Source organism: Leptinotarsa decemlineata, unplaced genomic scaffold (assembly GCF_025532065.1).
Source record: "Leptinotarsa decemlineata unplaced genomic scaffold, Ldec_3_MD MMD2_tig00001621_RagTag_RagTag, whole genome shotgun sequence".
Lineage (NCBI taxonomy): Eukaryota > Metazoa > Arthropoda > Insecta > Coleoptera > Chrysomelidae > Leptinotarsa > Leptinotarsa decemlineata.
Window position 1 is genome coordinate 2,467,341 of NW_027412566.1, and position 19,630 is coordinate 2,486,970.

Here is a 19,630-nt window from a genome sequence, read left to right on the forward strand (position 1 = left end):
GTAATCTAGTATTCCTTCATTACCAGAAATATTTTCATTTTGAGCTTTCTTACGAAATAATATTTTGATCCCATTTTCATTTTTGATTTACAGAACTTTAAAAAATTAACTAGATAATACATAACATTAAAATGAACAGTTCAAAAACAACTTTACAAAACGCTCGTAGGTGCGAACTCGTTTCCTTTTTTTCATAAAAGAGGATGTATGCATCTCCACTCACAAGCGATTTTTGTGAAATTGGCGACACGTGTGAATCATTGTATTCGTGCCACGTGCCATTATAAGGATGTCTGCAGAATGCTGTATAATGTCCGCTGTAGGTGGACCCACTGTGATTCAAAAGTGCATATTGATTATAGCGACAAGGAGTCACATTATCTGATGCATAATTGTTCATATCTAATCCATCTAGAGGAAATTCGATGGCAACATTTAACTTGCCTCTGAATATTTCTGTTAGAGAAAATCTTTCAAAATGAATAACTGAAATATGGGGAAACTTATGAATCGATAGAGACTTCGTGCATTTTCTTCTTTCTTTGCAACTTGAACACGTCGGTTTTTCATGTCCATCCAAAGTTTCCTCTCTTGTGAAGAAATCTAGTTAGTTTTGAAAATTTAATGACGAAAACTAGTCAGCAAATATAAAACTATCGCGGAAAATAGGCAAAAGAGTGTCTTCATAGTGTATTCTCAGTGAACATGAATTTCCACAAAATAAACAAGTCGTCAATCGAAGAAGATGAATAAACCTCTGAATGCAGTTCCAAAGTACGACGGCCTTCAAATTCGAATGAAGTTAGTAACATTTCAATTCTTATCAGTATTGAATATTGCATTTTGTTACTTCCTTCATATTGCATTTGAACATACTTTTGGGTACAAGTTTTGTCCCATACCCACCCAGTGGGTTGGACTACCTATCGGGCGCGTCCGGACAGAGCCTCCAGGGGACTGGAGGCTCTGTCCGGAAAGCCAATGTAGTCTTACGAACGGGGTCGCCGGACTCCTGGTCATTGGCAGAAATAAGTAGGGTGAGGGAAACTGAAACCCCCTAAAAGCCTTTGCAAAACATGCAACGGTGGACCAGCCTACCCAAGCTGAGGTGTAAGAAATCGTGTCGACAGCTGTATAGCCGCAGGGTGATATGCCTCTGATAATGCGGGGCTCTGCCACAGGTGACCAACTCTTTCCTTGCTACTCGTGGGAACATACACTAATGAAACAACACATAAACAGAAACCACAAAAACCAATCCCGAGGCTGAACAGAAGTGCTCACTTCAATCTAAGGCGGTCGCTGGGGATGAACAGAAATTTTCACCCCAATCTACCGCTTGAAATCAGGCTGGACTTAGCAGATCACCTCCAACAGCAAGGACACTTCCTGCAGCGGGTGCCAAGAGCTCCGCCTTGAATAAAGGCAAGGAATCGGCTGCCTCTGCAGGAAAACTCTCTTACTTGTGCACCTCCACGAAGTGAACTACAGAAGGTTGAAGAAGCTGCGCAACGACAGTAATATCGTTGCACCTTCCAAAACCTTCGTTGAGGCCACTGTGAAACATCTCTAGGTTGCCAAAGAGAGTGTGTGAGTCTTGGTCTACACCTACCGATATAAAGGAGATGTCTCCTGGAGAGCTGTTCACCTTCCTGGAAAGAACAGGATGGACGATGACCTAGGAGAACAATTCCTCGAGAGAATGGGTCACATGTGTGCTGTGAGTCTACACTTACTCTCCCTACTATACAGTTACAGATTGTCCCATACCTACTAACATTTTCACAAGCCAAATAAAACAAGAAACCTGCCTTGTTTGTTTTCTGGGCCACCCTGTATATATCAGAGTGATATACTAAAAAATACTCACCGAAGAGAACTCCATCACTTTGAGAACCCACAACGTCAAGGCTAAATTCACTATAACCATTATAAGCAGAACTAGAATGAGAATGTAAAGGCATTTCTTCCTCCAGCCATATATTCCAATCCTGAAGTTGTATTTGGGGTCTGAAGTATCGGGATCAGGGTGGCTTTGGCCCCGAGAGTCCGGAGTATCACAGGCGGTGCGTTCACTTTTCTTCATCCTGCAACACCAGTCAAACTGTCAGAATATAATGATACAATCTAACTTCAACTTTACACAAGAACAGAGAGAAATGAGCTGCTGCGCCACGTGCAATATTATAATAAAGGTGTAAGCCCGTCTTGATAAATAGTGTATCATTTTTTCGTCTGGATGTTTCTCGCTATTCGAAGGGGATATTAGTCTGTCCATGTTTCGTTTGGTTCGAAGAACAAGTCGGTAGTTTCGGCAGGGGGAAAATCTCATATCTGTTTCAGTGCTGGGAATAATGATATCCATTTTTCGTCCAGACAAAACTGTATGGAAATGATAAGATTCCTTGGAATAATTTTTTACTGTATGAAAAAAGCAGACTCAGATGATACCGTTATCCTAATTCGAAAAGATTTATTGGGCTTATTTCATCGTTTGGAGCAGGTAACTAGATCGACAGTGGAAAGCGAACTTTTATGGGATATTTGTGAGAAAAAAAAGTTCTCTGTTGAGATCCTTCTTACACGAAGGATGGTGAACTCTGGTATCACCAACAAATGGAATGGCTACATGGTGCAATTGTGAAACAGATCAATTCGGTTTCGAAAACCTATCGTTTAAATGAGCTTTTGAGATGTGAAGAACTAAATAAACTTCAAAACATAGGTTGTATCAAAAGTTTTGTCAGTTTTTATGAGTCTACTTTGAAGTATAATATCTCTGATACTCAATCTAATCAAAATGAGCGTCATTTGATTTCTTCAACGGAAGTTCAACCGGTGATAAAGTTCTTATGATGCACTGTTTGGAACCTTTGGTGTAGTAATGAATATTACTAGAGTTTTTTTTCCCTCTCCGGAAGTCATAAATATTGTTGAGAATCATTCATCACAATCGTTTGATAAGTTAGAGATCAACCTTTTGAAAAACGGTTTGAAATTTGGCATCCCGCCTTCCGAGAAAGTTCTTGAGGATATCGTTGCTACTGTTGAAAGTTCGATTCAATATATGCCCGATTCCTCGAAGGGACTAGTTCGAGAAAAGGTCAGGAATCAAATCTCCAAGAACAAGATAACAGATAAACGGGAGCATTCAATAAACAACAATAAAAACCAAAAGAAACTTATCAAACGATTGAGAGAAAAGGACGTTTTTTATTTGAAAGCCGACAAAGGCAACAAAGTAGAAATTCTGGATAAATCGGACTACTACGTAAAGGTTACTAACGGGACCGTATGCGAAATTGTCCAGGAACCCGGTACCAAAGATGATTGCCGAAGTAAAAGACGTCCTCAAGAAATGCGACAACAAACTTACCCTTCAACTGAAACGGAAGTTACAAGTTTCCAACCCAACGGTGTCAAAACTATATTGCCTCCCAAATATCCACAAACCGGAAAAATCAATGCGCCCCATCGTGTCAGCTATTGGAGCTCCTACCTGCCAAATAGCAAAGTGGCTCACCAAGGAATTTGAAACCTTGTCTATTGCGGAACCAAGTTTTAGTATAAAAAACTCTTTAGAGTTCATACAACATACAAAACACGTGGTTCTGCAAGAAGGTGAGATTTTGGTTTCTTTTGATGTTAGTTCCATATTTCCTAGCATCCCAAGTCCACAGACCTTGCAATACCTCAGGGATTTACTAGAGAAAAATAATTTCAATAATAACGAAATCGATGAATTCCTTTCTCTTACTAATTTGTGTATGAAACAAAATCGGTTCCAGGTAGAAGATTGCTTTTATGAACAACAGAAAGTAACGGTCATGGGAAATCCCTTGTCCCCCTACCTGGCAGACCTGTTGATGAGCAGATTCGAAATGGAAACCAAAGAAAAGTCGAAGTATCTTCCTAGGATTTGGCTAAGGTATGTGAATGATATTTTCGCGATATTCGATACCAAAAAATCGAATATTGACGACTTTGTTTCCATTTTGAATAATAGATGTCCATCAATAAAATTCACGTATGAGTTAGAAAATAAGGGACAACTACCATTTCTTGACGTTTTGGTAATGAGGAGCCAATATGGAGGGTTAGAATACGATATATTTAGAAAAGAAACAAGCACGCACAGGTATATTCCTGACAGTTCACATCACTGTGGACAGCACAAACGTGCTGGGTTGAATTTTTCAGTGCATCGACTTTTGACTTTCCCTCTAACACATGATAGGTTCACAAAAGAAAGACGTACAATAAGGAAATAGCAGCCACTAACAGTTTCTCGAGGGGTATTGTAGATGACATAATAAGGAAGAAGAAGTTAAGGTTAAGAATGAACGAAATCTCGACTTTCAGAAAGGACAAAAACCAAGATAAATACATCTCGGTTCCATACCACCAATATACGAGGAACTTTGGATAGATTTTCAAGGAACTAGGTATGAAGGTGGTTTTCAAAACAAGTCATACACTACAGAGCCTTTTGAGAAGTCCAAAAGACAAAGTCGAGAATTCGGAAAAGTCTGGAATTTACGAAATTGAATGTAAGGACTGCGATGCAAAATATTATGGACAGACAAAAAGATCTATTAAAGTAAGATATGAGGAACACATAGCAGCACACTTAAACCATTCTATAGACTTCAGTTCATTAAGATTAGTTAGACAAGTTAACAACAACAAGCAACTAGTGTTTGAAGGTGATTGACAATGTTTCGTGATGAATTTCACTAGTTCGGACTTCCATTGTCTATTATATAAAATGATTTGAAATCCCTGAAACAAGTAAAAAAGAATAATTAAAAAAGAATAGTTGAAAATAACAATTATATTAAGCAACAATAAACCTGAAATGAAATGATAGTAAAATAACCTACAAGTAAAAATATAATAATTGAATAAATAAAAATTAAAGGAATGCAAACCGAAAACCCACTCATACGGGACAGTATCTGAACCACGAATCCAACCACCATCAATCGACAAAAAGAGGAATCATCAAGACTCTATTAGACCGTGCTTTTGGGCTTTGTAATACAAAGGAAGGTCTCGAGAAGGAACTAGACATCATCAAAAGTGATCTTCAGCGGAATGGATACTCCAAAGCGATGGTAGAAAAGACTTTGGCCAAAAGACAGCAGGAGCTTCGCAAGGAAGAGAAGCCGTCACAACCAGTGCTTGCACTTCCCTACATCAGAGGATTATCGGAGAGGATAAGAAGAATTGGCTCCAAGTACAACATTAGAACCTGTTTCAGATCCGGTAACACTATCCGTAGCAGCCTCACGAAAACCAGGCCCCCAAACGCGGACTGCGATTCCAAGAATTGCATTTACCGGATACCCTGTGAGTGCGGAAAATCCTATATTGGTGAAACTAAGAGGCCATTGAATATTCGCATTGCCAAGCACAAGAAGCACACACAGCGAGGAGAAACCAGCAAATCAGGAATAGCAGACCATGTTTGGACCCATCAACACAACATCGAGTGGTCCCAAGCTGAGATCTTGCACAGAGAGGAACATTGGTTCAGGAGAAAATTTAAGGAAGCCGCATACATGTTGTCCAACAACGTATTCAGCCAGGCCAGCGTAGATATACGAAACATATGGAAACCCATCATCAAACGAGAAATGACCAACTCCCGCCAAATCGGTCATCTCTCACGGAATCAGTGAAGCGGAAAATGGAAAGTAGAGAAAGTGAAAGTATTTCAACGACCTATAAAATAGTCATCTCTCGGAGGAATCAGTCCAGTCATCACCCGAAGACGATTGTAGATACCAACAATCGAAACGTCGTGAACTAACGTGACTTGGAATCTCTACACTTTTTTATTATTTTTATTATTTTCTTTTTGCATTCCTTTAATTTTTATTTATTCAATTATTATATTTTTACTTGTAGGTTATTTTACTATCATTTCATTTCAGGTTTATTGTTGCTTAATATAATTGTTATTTTCAACTATTCTTTTTTAATTATTCTTTTTTACTTGTTTCAGGGATTTCAAATCATTTTATATAATAGACAATGGAAGTCCGAACTAGTGAAATTCAAGCAACTAGTGTGTAGAAATGAGTAAACACAATAATATTATGAATAACGATGACGGACCTATACCAAAGATCATACTATATAGCTTGTTGAAATAAAATAATATTGTTGGGTTTACTGATTACTACATAAGGACACATTGCAAAAATGAATTTGGATAGGCAATATTGTGAAATTAATTTTTATATAGCTGAAATTTTTTTTATTTAAACATATATTTTCGATTGTAATTTAGGGTGCTTTTTTGATATCAAGTCAAAATTTGTTTAAAAAATCTGTTCAGAATGTGTTTTTCCGTTCACCAGCTGTCTCACCCCTATGAAAGACAACCCTCAGAAATCGAGATTTGTGCGAGCTAAGGATAAACGAGGTCTTACCTTTCAACGTGTTATTCCTAACAGTAAATTTAGTGAAAAAATAAATATTTCAAATCAAATGAATCCTAGTGTATTTGGGACATAAAAAAGTGAGTTTTCACCAATTTTTTTTGAAAAATATAAAAATAAAACACCAGAAACTTGGTGATTTTAATTTTACACATAAATTTTGAGGTTATGTGAAAAAATTATGAATACAAAAGATCTTTTTATTACCTACAACTTTGGTATTGAACTTTTTTCATAAGACTTGTAATTTTGCCGGAAATAGAGATAAGCCAACTAGTCGTTATAAACATTTCATTGAATAAATCTTTGGTTTTTTTATGCAGCTAACAAGCTTCCCCAATTTGATACTCCACTGGCCCAGAAGGCAAGTTGAAGTCCGTCCACAATATGTCGACAAAAATAATAGGATCACCATATAATCTTGGAAAAAATACCCAACTTGAAGACGCAAATGCCCTCGCTTGTCACAGAAATGACACGAATATCGTCTACCGAGGAACAGAATACATTCTCCTCTATTTATCTGCCTCTGTTTCGCTCACGTTATGTTATAAATTATGGTGTTGTCTTTGTTGGCCTCTGATACAGGAAATCCTCTGGGAAATGAGAAATTTACTATCCAACAGCGGTGATATTTCAAAGTCCAAAACACTTTCCTCCGTATTCACATAGACATCTATTCATTTGGGGAGTGACATCACTAAATTGGACCTTTGCAGGTGTTTTAACTGAAATAATTGGACCAAGTGGTAATTATCTTGTGGTTGACTGGAATGCTAAGAGCTATTATCGATTTGTGGTCCTGTAGTTGTGATGAATTCTCGAGAGAGATAAAAAGATAATATAGGTATGACAGGCAAGAGAGGAATGTTCAGTAATTATGAGTATAACTCTCATGACGAACGATCGATGGTGAATGTATATGCGACCTATTTGCTACATATTTTCGCAGAGTTTACGAGCCCTGTAGGCAAATATACCATATTCCTCTTCAGTTCAGCAATAATCATTTGTTAAATTCAATAGAGTTTACTCCAGAAATCATATTAGAGAAAATGAAGTCAATCGATATGAATAAGGGTGCTGGGATCGATGGTTACCCAACATACTTCGTTAAAGACTGTGCCTCTGGTCTATGCTATGTCTTGAGCATGTTATTCAACAAATCCATGCAGTCTGGTGCTTTCCCAGACGTTTGGAAAACTGCTCTCCTAGTCCTGATTCATAAAAACTCTGGTAATAAATTATCGAGGTATCAGTAAACTGTCCATTTTCAGCAAATTGTTCGAAAGCATCGTTTATGACTCTATGTTTTACTATATCAAGTCATCAGCTATTAAGGAGTCTAAATCGTATGAAATATTTAAGAATAACACTGAAAAATTCTCAATAGAAAAGTGTTTCTATAGCGTACAGGATTATTTAGGACAAAAATTCTAATTTTAAGATTCTTATTATTAATTTATACCTTCTATAGCTGTGATACCCATATGCTGTTGTGATATTTGTTTTAGTTTTTTTATTTATACATGACAAATCATTATTTCAATTGTTTTTATATCATATAGTACTTCTATTGACTTACCATATGTACATTAAGTACCGAAATGGCTAATAAATATTTTTTTTCACCGTGGTGTGCGCAGGTCAGGCCCTATCCCCCGAAGCCCCGATACATTCGGGAGGGCGCGCCAGCATTATCAACCAGTGACCACTCCCCACACCGTGGGGCAAGTGATCATTGGGTCTGAGAATCATGTGCCCTGAGTAAGCGCAGAGAGTCAAGAATTTCAGCCTTCTGCATCTCTGCGGCTAAGATTTCTGTCTTAGTGCGGCAAGCCGGTATGATTTTGAGATTCGAGAGTAGAGAGGACATCATTCCACCAAGGACTCCAATAATCAGAACAACCATCTTGACAGAGTGATCCGGATAGAGTCTGCGGAGTTCGAAGAGAAAATCTCGATATTTTATCCGTTTTTCCTCCTCTTCGTCCTCGATATTCGTCTCACCAGGAGCTGAAAACTCCACGACAAATATCGTTTTGCTCTGGTGGTTGAGAAGGACCACATCAGGCTTATTAGCTTACTTTTATCATTATTATTTGAGAAGCAGCCTTTGCAATTTCAGCGACATGATTGTGCCAAGATATAATAGTGTCCATTTTAACCACTAACAAACTTATCGAAGCAGAAAGCGGAATTGTCTGACCTGACATTATTATATCCGTTTCGGAGACAATTATCTTCTTGGAGAAAACCGATGCCTAGGTTTTTGTGACATTGAATGGAACCTGGTCATTTTCACTCCAATTCGAAATCACTTCTAGATCCTCATCAAGATAGGCAACCTCCTGCTTCCGCCGATGTCCTGGAATCCAAATGGAATGGCGAGACAAGTATGCTGTCGTCAGCAAAGTAATATATTGGATTCTTGGTTTTTTTCGTCTTCCGTCTTGCTCATTGTTACAAGCGTTCGACTATTACGAGCAGAGAAATTCAAAACTCTGTTACTTTCTGGTGAATTGGCGAAGCACGCCGTCAGTTTGGAATAATTTAGTTGTTGTTCTTGTATACGATGTATACATATTTGAAGTAGACTCTTCCTTCAAAGTGAGTCTGCTTGCTCACTCCAAATCCTATCACTTCACCCCCTTCATGGAACTCGAAGGAGGGTACTGCAAGAGGAAATATCTTTACTGATATCTAGAAGCAAGGTTACAGTGGACTCCTCATAACCTGGTTACCATGGCTAAGGCAAGACGTTGAAAACCAAAATATGGATTATGATTCAGAAGCGAATTCTCAGAAAACGTCCTGTAGACTATCGAATATATCATCTGCCGAATCAATTTTTTGGCATTGTTCAGAGGAAATCTACATTTTCTGTGTCAATGACAGCTACCGCTTTGGTAATTAGCCTCGTGTTCTGCGTAGGCATTGTCAATACTTCACCGAGTCACCTAGAGAGTATTATAGCTATTGACAGTCTGTCAGATATGTTATGTTGCACAATCACTATAACTGCAACTGGAAAAATTCATTTCAAGAAAAATATCTGGGACATTTTGGACTCAAACTCACGACCTTTCGATCATGAGTCGGCGTACCACAACTTCCTTCAATAAACGGGTGAAAATGTGCCTCTTTCCGATTGCGATGCTTTTTGGAAGTAAAGTTTTCATTTCGGGTGTGATGTTGCGGCAGTTATCAACAATTCGTTGACGTAGGCCATCTAAAGATGCTGATGGAGTTTTAAAGAGTGTTTTCTCAAAGTGATCCAACAAAATATCAAACTGATTCAAAAATGGTAATCTTGCAGGCCACTCCACTGATCCTCTTTGATCCTCTTTGCCCGAAAGGTTTCGTTCAAATAATCAAGCACAGTAAGGGTATAGTAAGGACATGCTCCATCCTGTCGAGATTTTCAATTCTCATTCATTAGAGTTGTCTCGTAACAACATTTCTCCTGTAAAACTTCCTGGTAGAAAAAATGGAGCAACAACTTGGTCGAGATGATTTCCAACCCATACATTCAGCTTTTCTAGATTTCGAAAATTGAGGAAATATGCGTAGGTTTCGATCAGATCAATACCGACAGTTATCGGTTGATAGTTACATTCACAAAAAACTAACACAATGACACCTCTACAAAAAAAGTATTTCAAAAAATACTGACGTACATAAAGTATTCAATCTCGGGTTAGTTTGCTTGTTTGTGGAAGTGCAGATGAATCCAGGACATCAAATTTTTCTTAACAAAACTTTAAATTGAAGTAAGCAAAAAAATAAGTAAAAATAATATCATACCTCAAGGCTTTTAAGCAACTTCATGCCGAGCTCATTATTGAAAGAATAATTCATAAAATTCCCAATGTTTTTGTTCCAGCAATATTACTAGGTACTTTCCCAAGTCTCTCTATTTATTTTATATTACTTTTATTTCACTTTTTCCCTCGTATTGTTTCATCGTGCACTCTGCAGTTATATAGATAATTCAGTATATATTTTATAAGGTCATTATGGCTTTACGTCTCTCGGGCGGGAGGCGATAAACCGAAGAAATTTATCGCAGGTTACGTGAAATATGACCCCAGTCGTAGCTAAAGGACGAAGGTCCTGATACTTGACATCCCCCAATAGCGGAAAATCCGTGTAACCGTGTCTGACAGTTTAGGACTAGTAATCGCCAGTGATTTTCGATGAGAAATAAAATGTTTTTGTCACTCTGAATTTTTTCAAGAAGTCCTACGTGTATCATATGAAATGTTTTTTCTGGATAGTGTTCAATGCATTTCAAATAGCATTAGCTTTCCAATTTCATTTTATGACATTAATTAAAATACCAGCGATATGTACTGAATGAAGAATTTCGTTGAATTAGAATCGCTGGAGATTCAATTCATTTGGAAAAAAGTTCTCAGAAAGTTTATTCCACATAGACGCAGTTTTCTGAATGGAAGAGTTTTCAAACAGTGGAGTTCGAGGCGTGCTGAGTTGAACTTTTAAACGACGAGCAGCCACAATCAGAGTATCAAGGTTGCAGGAAATGCGTAGCTCCATACATGGGAACAATATTCCAAAGAAAGTCTGATCTGAGCATTACAAAGCACCAAAAGTTGCTCTTGAGGTGTGTACACTGAATTCTAAAGCCACTACTACTCTTTTCTCTATTATTCAGTTTTTGACAGGTGGAATGTTTGTTTTTGAGTACATACAAATTTTACGTGATAGTTTTTTTCTGGCTGTAACATACAGTTCTCCGAATCAGTAATTCAACTGAGTATCTAAATGAAACAAATTCGAACATATCTAACATCCCCAAATTTTTCGAACACCTTTTCAATGGATTAGGCACGTCACTGGCTGAAAAGTATTCATCACTCAAGAGTCCCCAAACTGACACATCTTCACAGACATATCACTCCACTTCTCCTGAAGGAAATATTCCAGTTTGATTCGACTGTCGATAACATTCCTATTACTTGGCAACGCTTGTTACACATTCTATAATGGCTGGTGAAATATGTATCCCGTCATTAAATATGTACGTTCTCAACGATTCAAAATTTTTCGCTCGTTTTCGAGAGAGACGTGATATAATACGTACCTAACACATATTTTTCAGCTTTTTCTGAAAGTTTTCACAAGTTTCGTGAATGAACACTGTAACAAATCTATTGAAATAAAGGGGATGTATTAATGAACAATAATTTCTAAATGATATACATACAATTTTCATACATAATTCAATGGCGCAGTCGGTAGGATTTAAAATAATCATTGGTCCTGATAATTTAACCAGTTACGATTTCAGTTAATCTAGTGGGAATAGCAAAAATCTAACCTCACCAAAAATAGAAAAAGTTGTACCTGTTTCTGAAAAAATTCACCTTCTGTGAAATTTTGGACCCATCTCTCTATGCTGTAGTTGTTCTTTGAATATTTGAAGAGGATGCCAATATCGTATAACCATATCGTTAAGTAAGCGTAGAGATACGCAACATATGGAAACCTCAAATCAAGCGGAACACGACCAACTCTCGCCATACGGTCAGCTTCCGCTAAAACCGATAAGGCGGAGAGAGAGAAGAAAGGATACGTGAAAGCACACGAATGACCTACAAATAGTCATATCTCGGAGGAATAAGTCCAGTTATCACCCGAAGACGATTGTGGATACTAACAATCGAAACGTTGTGAAGTAACTTGATTTGGGATCTTCTAATTTTTAATTTTCATTTCTTGTTAATAATTTTTTCAATTCCCATCTTGTGTTGATAGTTTAATTTTTTTTATTTTTTGGTTATTGTTAATATTTTTTTCCACTATAATTTCAGTTTTTTTCTTAATTTAATTGTTATTTGCTCAGCTAATCTCTTTTTTAATTTTTTACAGTATTTCAAATCAATTTATATCATATTAGACAATGTAAGTCCGAACTAATGAAATGCAATTAGATGTATCTTTGAGATCTCTGATCTGAATCATGATTTGTAGTTGATGAATTGGCCTCAAATGATTGGTTAACAATGGGGAATGTTCCTCAATTTGGGTTATTACAGCAAATGCAAGTTTGAACAAATAAAGTTGAGTTTAATTCATGAGTTTTTCAAATTCACTTCGAAAAATATTCAAATTGATGTTTCAAATGTTGGGTTTTAATTTTTAAAGGAATTTGTTTCTAATTCACATATTGGCAACATCGTCTATATCAAGTTGAAATAATTTATACGTACCTAAATATTCTACTTTAAGAAAGGAAAATTATCTTTATAAATCAACAATTAAGGCAAAATATAAATTAAATTTCAATATTACCTCCACAAGCCACATAAATAACAGTTGTTTTGTTATTCATTTATATAGAGGAAGATAGGTTAGGTGCAATAAATGTCATATGTCACAGAATGTTTCGGAACTCGGAACATAAGTAAACTGACAAATTCATTGTCCTTTATTAGCCTTCAGATGTTGAATACATTATTTCATTCCTCTTTTTTAAGTATTCAAATAATTTTGTTGAAAAAAAAGGTTGCAATGATAAGTTTTAGAACTCTTTTATGAAAACTACTTGATTTTCGTCAGGAGGAACATTCCTCATTATGACTTTTCACCTTCTACATTGAATAGTTTTGTTGATAATTCAAGGATTGAAGTTCAAGTTTTCAATTCAAACAACTTTGTAATATGAAGATGTGGCAGTAGCTCTATTCAAATATTTACTTCGTCGCATGTGATTCAAGACACATATACCTAGATCACAAGTTTCGTTTCCGATTGAATTCTGCTCTTTCGGAAACAGATCCAAATTTTTCGGACGATATTACAAATGTCTTGCCCACAACAAATGACAATTTAAAAGCCATTCACAGTTACGCAACCCAAAGAGAGCTTCATTCACCAAGGCAATCAGACACCTTTGAAGATTATCATCGAGACACTTCTCCCCCGATTTTTGAGTGCGTGTTTGAATGCCACATTATCGAAACACGACTATTCCATTCCGTAGTACGTACGCGTCGAACGGTGTCGTTCCGTTCAAAGCGGATTTGAAATCCCTCTTCATCGCCCGCCATATTCACAACCTACCCTACTTCGCCTCCGCTAATCCGAAAACCATCCTCTAAGTGGTGTAAAACCCCTGAAGAGTCGCCATGCATGCCGCAGAGCCACACACAGGAACTAATTAGGAGGCGTTGGACTTGCGGTCCGACATCGGAATGGGTATACTTACAGAGTGAAGAAATATAGAGGGTAAGACGAAACACGAAATCTCTTTCATGGTGGGAAAGAAGCGGCAATACTGAAAGTAAGTTCAATAATAATAATGTATAGTTCGTTCATGTAAATGAACAAATCAGAGGCACTTATTGAGGATTCTAAGATTGGCATGGGTTTCACAGTCAAAGGAGCCAAAAAGGATTCCTGACCGTGATGGGGAATATGCTAGTCTTCCAGATCTATACCTAGCAACCAATCCAGAGATTCAGAAAGTCACCGTAAGGTCTCTAAGTGCTGTGGGTTTACACTCTCTCTCCCTACTCTACATATACAGATTCTCATTCCAGTGTTGCGACAATTAACAATGAATCTGAGCCACGCAAAGTTTGGCAGTACAGATCTGCTGAGTGAGAGGATCTTCAAGACCATTTCTGAAACTTCTCCTGGCTGGATGATCCATCAACTTGATTAGCTCGCTACAAGTAACATGCTTCTCATATTCTATTCTATAGACCGGAGAAATCTAGTATCGCCCAACATACAATAGAGAACGACCACGGAATAAGTGAGAAATATTCAAAATTGTAGGTGCAGTTACATGACAACAGGTTTCTGTATGCCTTCGAAAGCTTGGAAATCGAAAAGTGTGGAATGAGTTCTATGAATAGCGACAAAGGTTCTATCTCGAAGAGACCTCTGTTTTGTTTTATACGTGATAATTTTAATAAAGAAACAGATAAATATTAGAGTAGAACTGTAAGAAATAGTCACCAACATAGAGGAAATACATAACAAATTAGAGATAATAAAAAACAGGTAGTTCAGCATAGAAACCATAAAAGGTTAGGCCTTAGTAGGTTAGGCCATAGTAGGTAGTAGTTAGGCCACCAGCATATGAAAATATTAACATAGTAGTGGAATTTCCTCATAATGATCTGCTGAGGATGCTAATTTGGTTAGCGAAACGCGCATCGAGAGGCTGTATTTTTGTTCTGGTGTTGGGTATTTTTTTTTAGAAAAACTCATTTTACGCCAGAGGTTCCAGTACAAACTATCGAACAAATTTGTTGCCGTCATTTTGCTCAATCAAAAAATAAGATAATAAAGCATGTTAGGAATCACACGTTAAAAGGTAAGATCTCGTTAGTCCTTAGCTCGCACAAGTTTCTCAACTTCTTAGAGTTGTGGTTCGTATGGGGGCGACAGCTGATTAACGGAAAAACAGATTTTAAACACAACAGATCAGGAAATACTCCCAAAAATATAACACCCTGTCGCGGCTGATAGGTGAATGATTAGTCAGTCGGACACAGCGTTTACAAATAATAAAATTCATTAACAACGCCAACAAATGAACAAACAGAAAAATAACATTGTAACCTCATGGCGAGGAGAATGAGAATTAGTTCCCAGTCGAATCCTCAGAACCGAATCAATGAATGCCTGTGCTAAAAATGTGTTCCTCAAATCACTTTCGAAAAAATCGTCACTGACAATATGGTCGGGGTCATAAATATTTTCGAGAAGGTTCAACCACGTGGGCCCTTATCTTAATCCATCAAAGTGTTAATAATGGCTACCTACTCGGAACGTCCTAAATGGTTTCTTCATAAATATCCATGTTTTTCGGCAATAACCGTTAGGTTGGAGAGAATAGAGTATTTCAATGATTTACCATGAAAAAATACAAACATGCTGAGTAAAAATAAAAAGAAAAGAATCAACATAAAAAACCCAAGCAGATGGATAATTTGTACAACTGTGTGAAATTTGGGTTCTTTTTCTTGGACTCTGTGAAGTACTAACTTCACATCAATTTTTTTTCTTGGATTAGTAGGCTATGTCCGAAAGAAAACATGAATTCGGCCTTTTGCACGAAAAAAAGGTCTTAAGTAGATTTTTCTTAGAATTTTGAGAGTTCGCAGCTTTTGTTTTTCTTTTCTAGGAGGTTACGAAGTTGTAGTTTTGAAAGAAAACTCGACTTTGTAAATAAAATATTATATTGAATAATAAAAAAATAAAAACTGAGGAACAACAAAACAACAGAAAAATGTAATAATAAGAATCGGTGGATGATAAACAAAAGGAAGGAAAACAAACTAAATTTCTGGTATGCAAGACACTAAACAATTGAAAAAAAACTAAACCGTGTACTGAAAGTACTACTAGATTTTACGTCCTAACGTCAACATCTATTTTTGCGTGCCTTCGCCGCGTATACGGAGAGTGATAGTAATACTCAGCTCGACCAGCCTATGACATTTTAATACTGGCTTGAAACTTTAAAAGAATCAAAACACCCGAAAAACATTTGCGCCACTCTGTATACTACTTTCTGGCTAACTCCTTCCCAAAATTCATACAAATGTTATTCAGACAAGTACATAAAATCTCACCAACGACTATTTTCCAAATTTTTCCTTGGCTAATCCAAAGGTTTCGATCTCGAGCGGACGTAGTAATCCGTTATTCAATGTAGTGGAAAAACCTCACTTCACGGAGAGAATTCACTCGCTGTACCGGCCACGGTAGACAAAATTATTATTCCGAAATAATAAACCCCTATAAATCGCGCTATTTCTCAAATCTTTAAAACATTACTTATTATTGCTCAAATAAGACGCTCGACCGCGCGTTCTTTCAGCTCTATCCCCTCGCTTAAAAGACCTCCGTCCACGACTTTTCTTATCTTTTCGCCGGCCACTTTTTCAAGATCTGTTTCCCTGTTCCAAAATCTTCGTCACCTCCCCCGACCAATTCCGGGAGGCTCTCTTTCTCTCGGGGTCAACTTCAATTAGTCGAGATCATGATTAATCAACCCATAACCGCTAAGCTCGGTTTCAAGTCTCAGAATTCCGACTTCGAAAGCCTTTTGTTTAGATTACTGTCGCCACTCTACAAATCTTTATGAACTAGGCTGTTTATCTTATCCAAGATTTCCGTCCAGCGGTCCCGTATTTGAAATAATACTTAATATATGACCCACAAGTGTTCTTACATAAACATTTTTTTCCTTCTCGCTAGTTAGCCGATAAATTTTAAACTGTTATTTCCTTAATGACTGGAATCGTTTTATTTTTTGTTTATTTTTTTCTTAAAGCAATAATTTTTTTTTCGCCGGTGAAATTTGTGGATTTCATGCAAATGATTCTATATTTTAAAATACTGACATTGCTAGGTATTACATCTGCTCGTTAATGGAGTTCTAAAAAGTTAATTTCCTAACAAAAATTTATAATACAAAAATAAAAATCAATAAGAAAATCAAATGTTTCTAAACTAAATAGTTGTAGGAAAAACCCTACAACCCCTAAAAATCCCATCTCACTTATGTACCGGCTGAATTCTAGGGGAAAACCCTAGGTTGGGAACACTGCTAAGTGGTGTAAAACCCGTAAATAGGCTCCGTGCAGGCCGCAAAGCCACACACAGGAACTAATTAAGGGCACCGGACTTGCGGTTCGACATCGGAGTAGGCCGTCCTCTGCGTTTTGTTGTGCGGTCTTTGCGAAACTCGACACACATTTTGTGTATTTCGTTGCAGCAGTCGTTCCCGAAAGGAAGTCGAAGCAGGACGATCTTGGAAAACAATGTCGGCGGAAGCAGCGATTTTCTGGGATCTGTCCCTTCTTCAGTGATGGAGAATATTGCAGTTGGCACAGGGAATATTTAAATTTAGCCCATACTGAATTTTGCGGAGGTTTGCAGATTTAGAGAAGGCAAGTCAATGCAGGACGCCATTTATAAAGTAACCACAATCAATAACACTGCTGTATAATCCAAGAAAATGAGGATTCAAATTGTCACCGAAAGGCAATCCTACAGTTTTTGAATAATTTGATTTTAGCATAAATTTGAAGGATTTATAGTCGAAAAATGGTGAATCTCATTCGGAGGGTATAAAATAATTGAAAATTACCCCAAAAGTCACATTTTTGAAAATATCTCAAAAACATAAAAAGATATGAAAAAAACAGGTCGGAACGAAAAATGTAAGTATTAAAATTTTATTTGAATTGAAGGGATTATATTTTTAGAAGTGATTAATTTTCGGGAAAGAAAGTTTTTGGCTTTCTACTACTTCCATCCAAAGAGAGGAAGTAATCAATTTGAAAATAGGTAACTCTATACATGGATGTGTAGATCATGCAAAGAAGTAACTTTCAGACACAAACTGAAAGAATGTCCTCCTGAAACAGCTACTTTCATATAAACATTGAATTACACGGAAGAAAAAAATTCTTTCGAAACAAATACTTCTATATGAACACTGAATTATACAGAAGATACTTTTCTTTACTCAGTTTGTATTTCAAACATTCGATGTGGAATAAAAATCAGATATCATTCACATGAGTTCTACTTTAAATGAATGGTAACAAAGTGCACTTACATGGAACACTGTCATCCTCACTGGTATACATCGATGTTTCACCTTAAGACACTCGCCCCAAGGCTCTTCAGTACCAAATTGGATAACATAGAAAATCCACACAATTCATACATGAATCACGATTTTAATGTCACGGAATAAGCTTGATCTGCTCATGTCATCGATGACATCGTAATGACATTCATTCACCTATTTGATTCAATCCCAGCCAAGAGGAATCTTAGTTGAATTGAATATATATATATATATATATATATATATATATATATATATATATATATATATATGCTCTTCTTTGTGTTAGATCTTCTCTAGGAATGTGTATGGTTTTGTTTAATATATTGAATGTGAGGTCTTGTTGTGTTTTGATTTGTACGTGTTCCTCGATAAGTGATTTATGACTGTTAAATTTATGGATATTCAAGTTTTCCCAAATGTCCATGCGGTTTCCCTTGTTGACTTGTTTTATGAGTTTTATGTTCTCTGGTGGGGGGAAATTATGTTTGTTTTGTATGGCGTGTGTTGCAAGGTTCGATTTATATACTGTTGGATTTATGTATGCCTTGTTGTGCTCATTGTACCTTTGAATCAGTTTTTTCTTGGTTTGGCCGATATAGAATTTGTTGCAGTCCGAGCATTGTATACTGTATATCCCGTTTTGGTCTTTGTCTTCTTCTTTTTCATAGTTGTTTATTTTTTGTGTTATCTTCGTGTTCAGCTTGTATGTGATGTTGATGTTCAGTGGTTTGAAGATGTTTGTTAGTTTTTTGGTTTGGTGTCCTACGTACGTAAATGCTATCCATCGTTGTGTTGTTTTGTCTATTGGGGTGGCTTGATCCCTGCTCTAGTTCTCTTAACATTCTTGCGGGTTTGAACTTGCGGGTCAAACCATCCACCATCACACAAAATGGCTGCCTATAACGCATTCATATATAGAATGTTAAGGATACCACTCAGCAATGAAGCACGAAACAAAGAACGGAAAATCATATACCACATAGCGAACGAAAACGGATGCACCCAAAAGACAATAGATAAAGTAGAAAACAGAATAAAAAAAAACAGAGCAAGGATCAAGCCACCCCTACAGACCAAACAACACAACGATGGAAAGCATTTACGTACATAGGACACCAAACCAAAAAATTAACAAACATCTTCAAACCACTGAACATCAAAATCACATACAAGCCGAACATGAAGATAACACAAAAAATAAACAACTATAGGAAAGAAGAAGACAAAGACCAAAACGGGATATACAGTATACAATGCTCGGACTGCAACAAATTCTATATCGGCCAAACCAAGAAAAAACTGATCCAAAGGTACAAAAAGCATACATAAATCCAACAGTATATAAATCAAACCTTACAACACTCGCCATACAAAACAAACATAATTTCCCCTCACCAGAGAACATAAAACTCATAAAACAAGTCAACAAGGGAAACCGCATGGACATTTGGGAAAACTTGAATATCCATAAATTTAACAGTCATAAATCACTTATCGAGGAACACGTACAAATCAAAACACAACAAGACCTCACATTCAATATATTAAA

The 19,630-nt window shown here is 36.8% G+C and overlaps 1 protein-coding gene across 2 annotated transcripts in view; it reads right to left on the reverse strand.

Annotated features, from left to right (window-relative positions):
- Positions 1-19,630, reverse strand: part of Scgdelta (Sarcoglycan delta) — a 143,356-nt gene that overhangs the window by 14,343 nt on the left and 109,383 nt on the right. For both annotated transcript variants that reach the window (XM_074176162.1, XM_074176163.1), the window contains one exon: positions 1,871-2,087. In XM_074176162.1, coding sequence (XP_074032263.1) covers positions 1,871-2,087 — 217 coding nt within the window. The remainder of the gene's footprint in view (positions 1-1,870; positions 2,088-19,630) is intronic.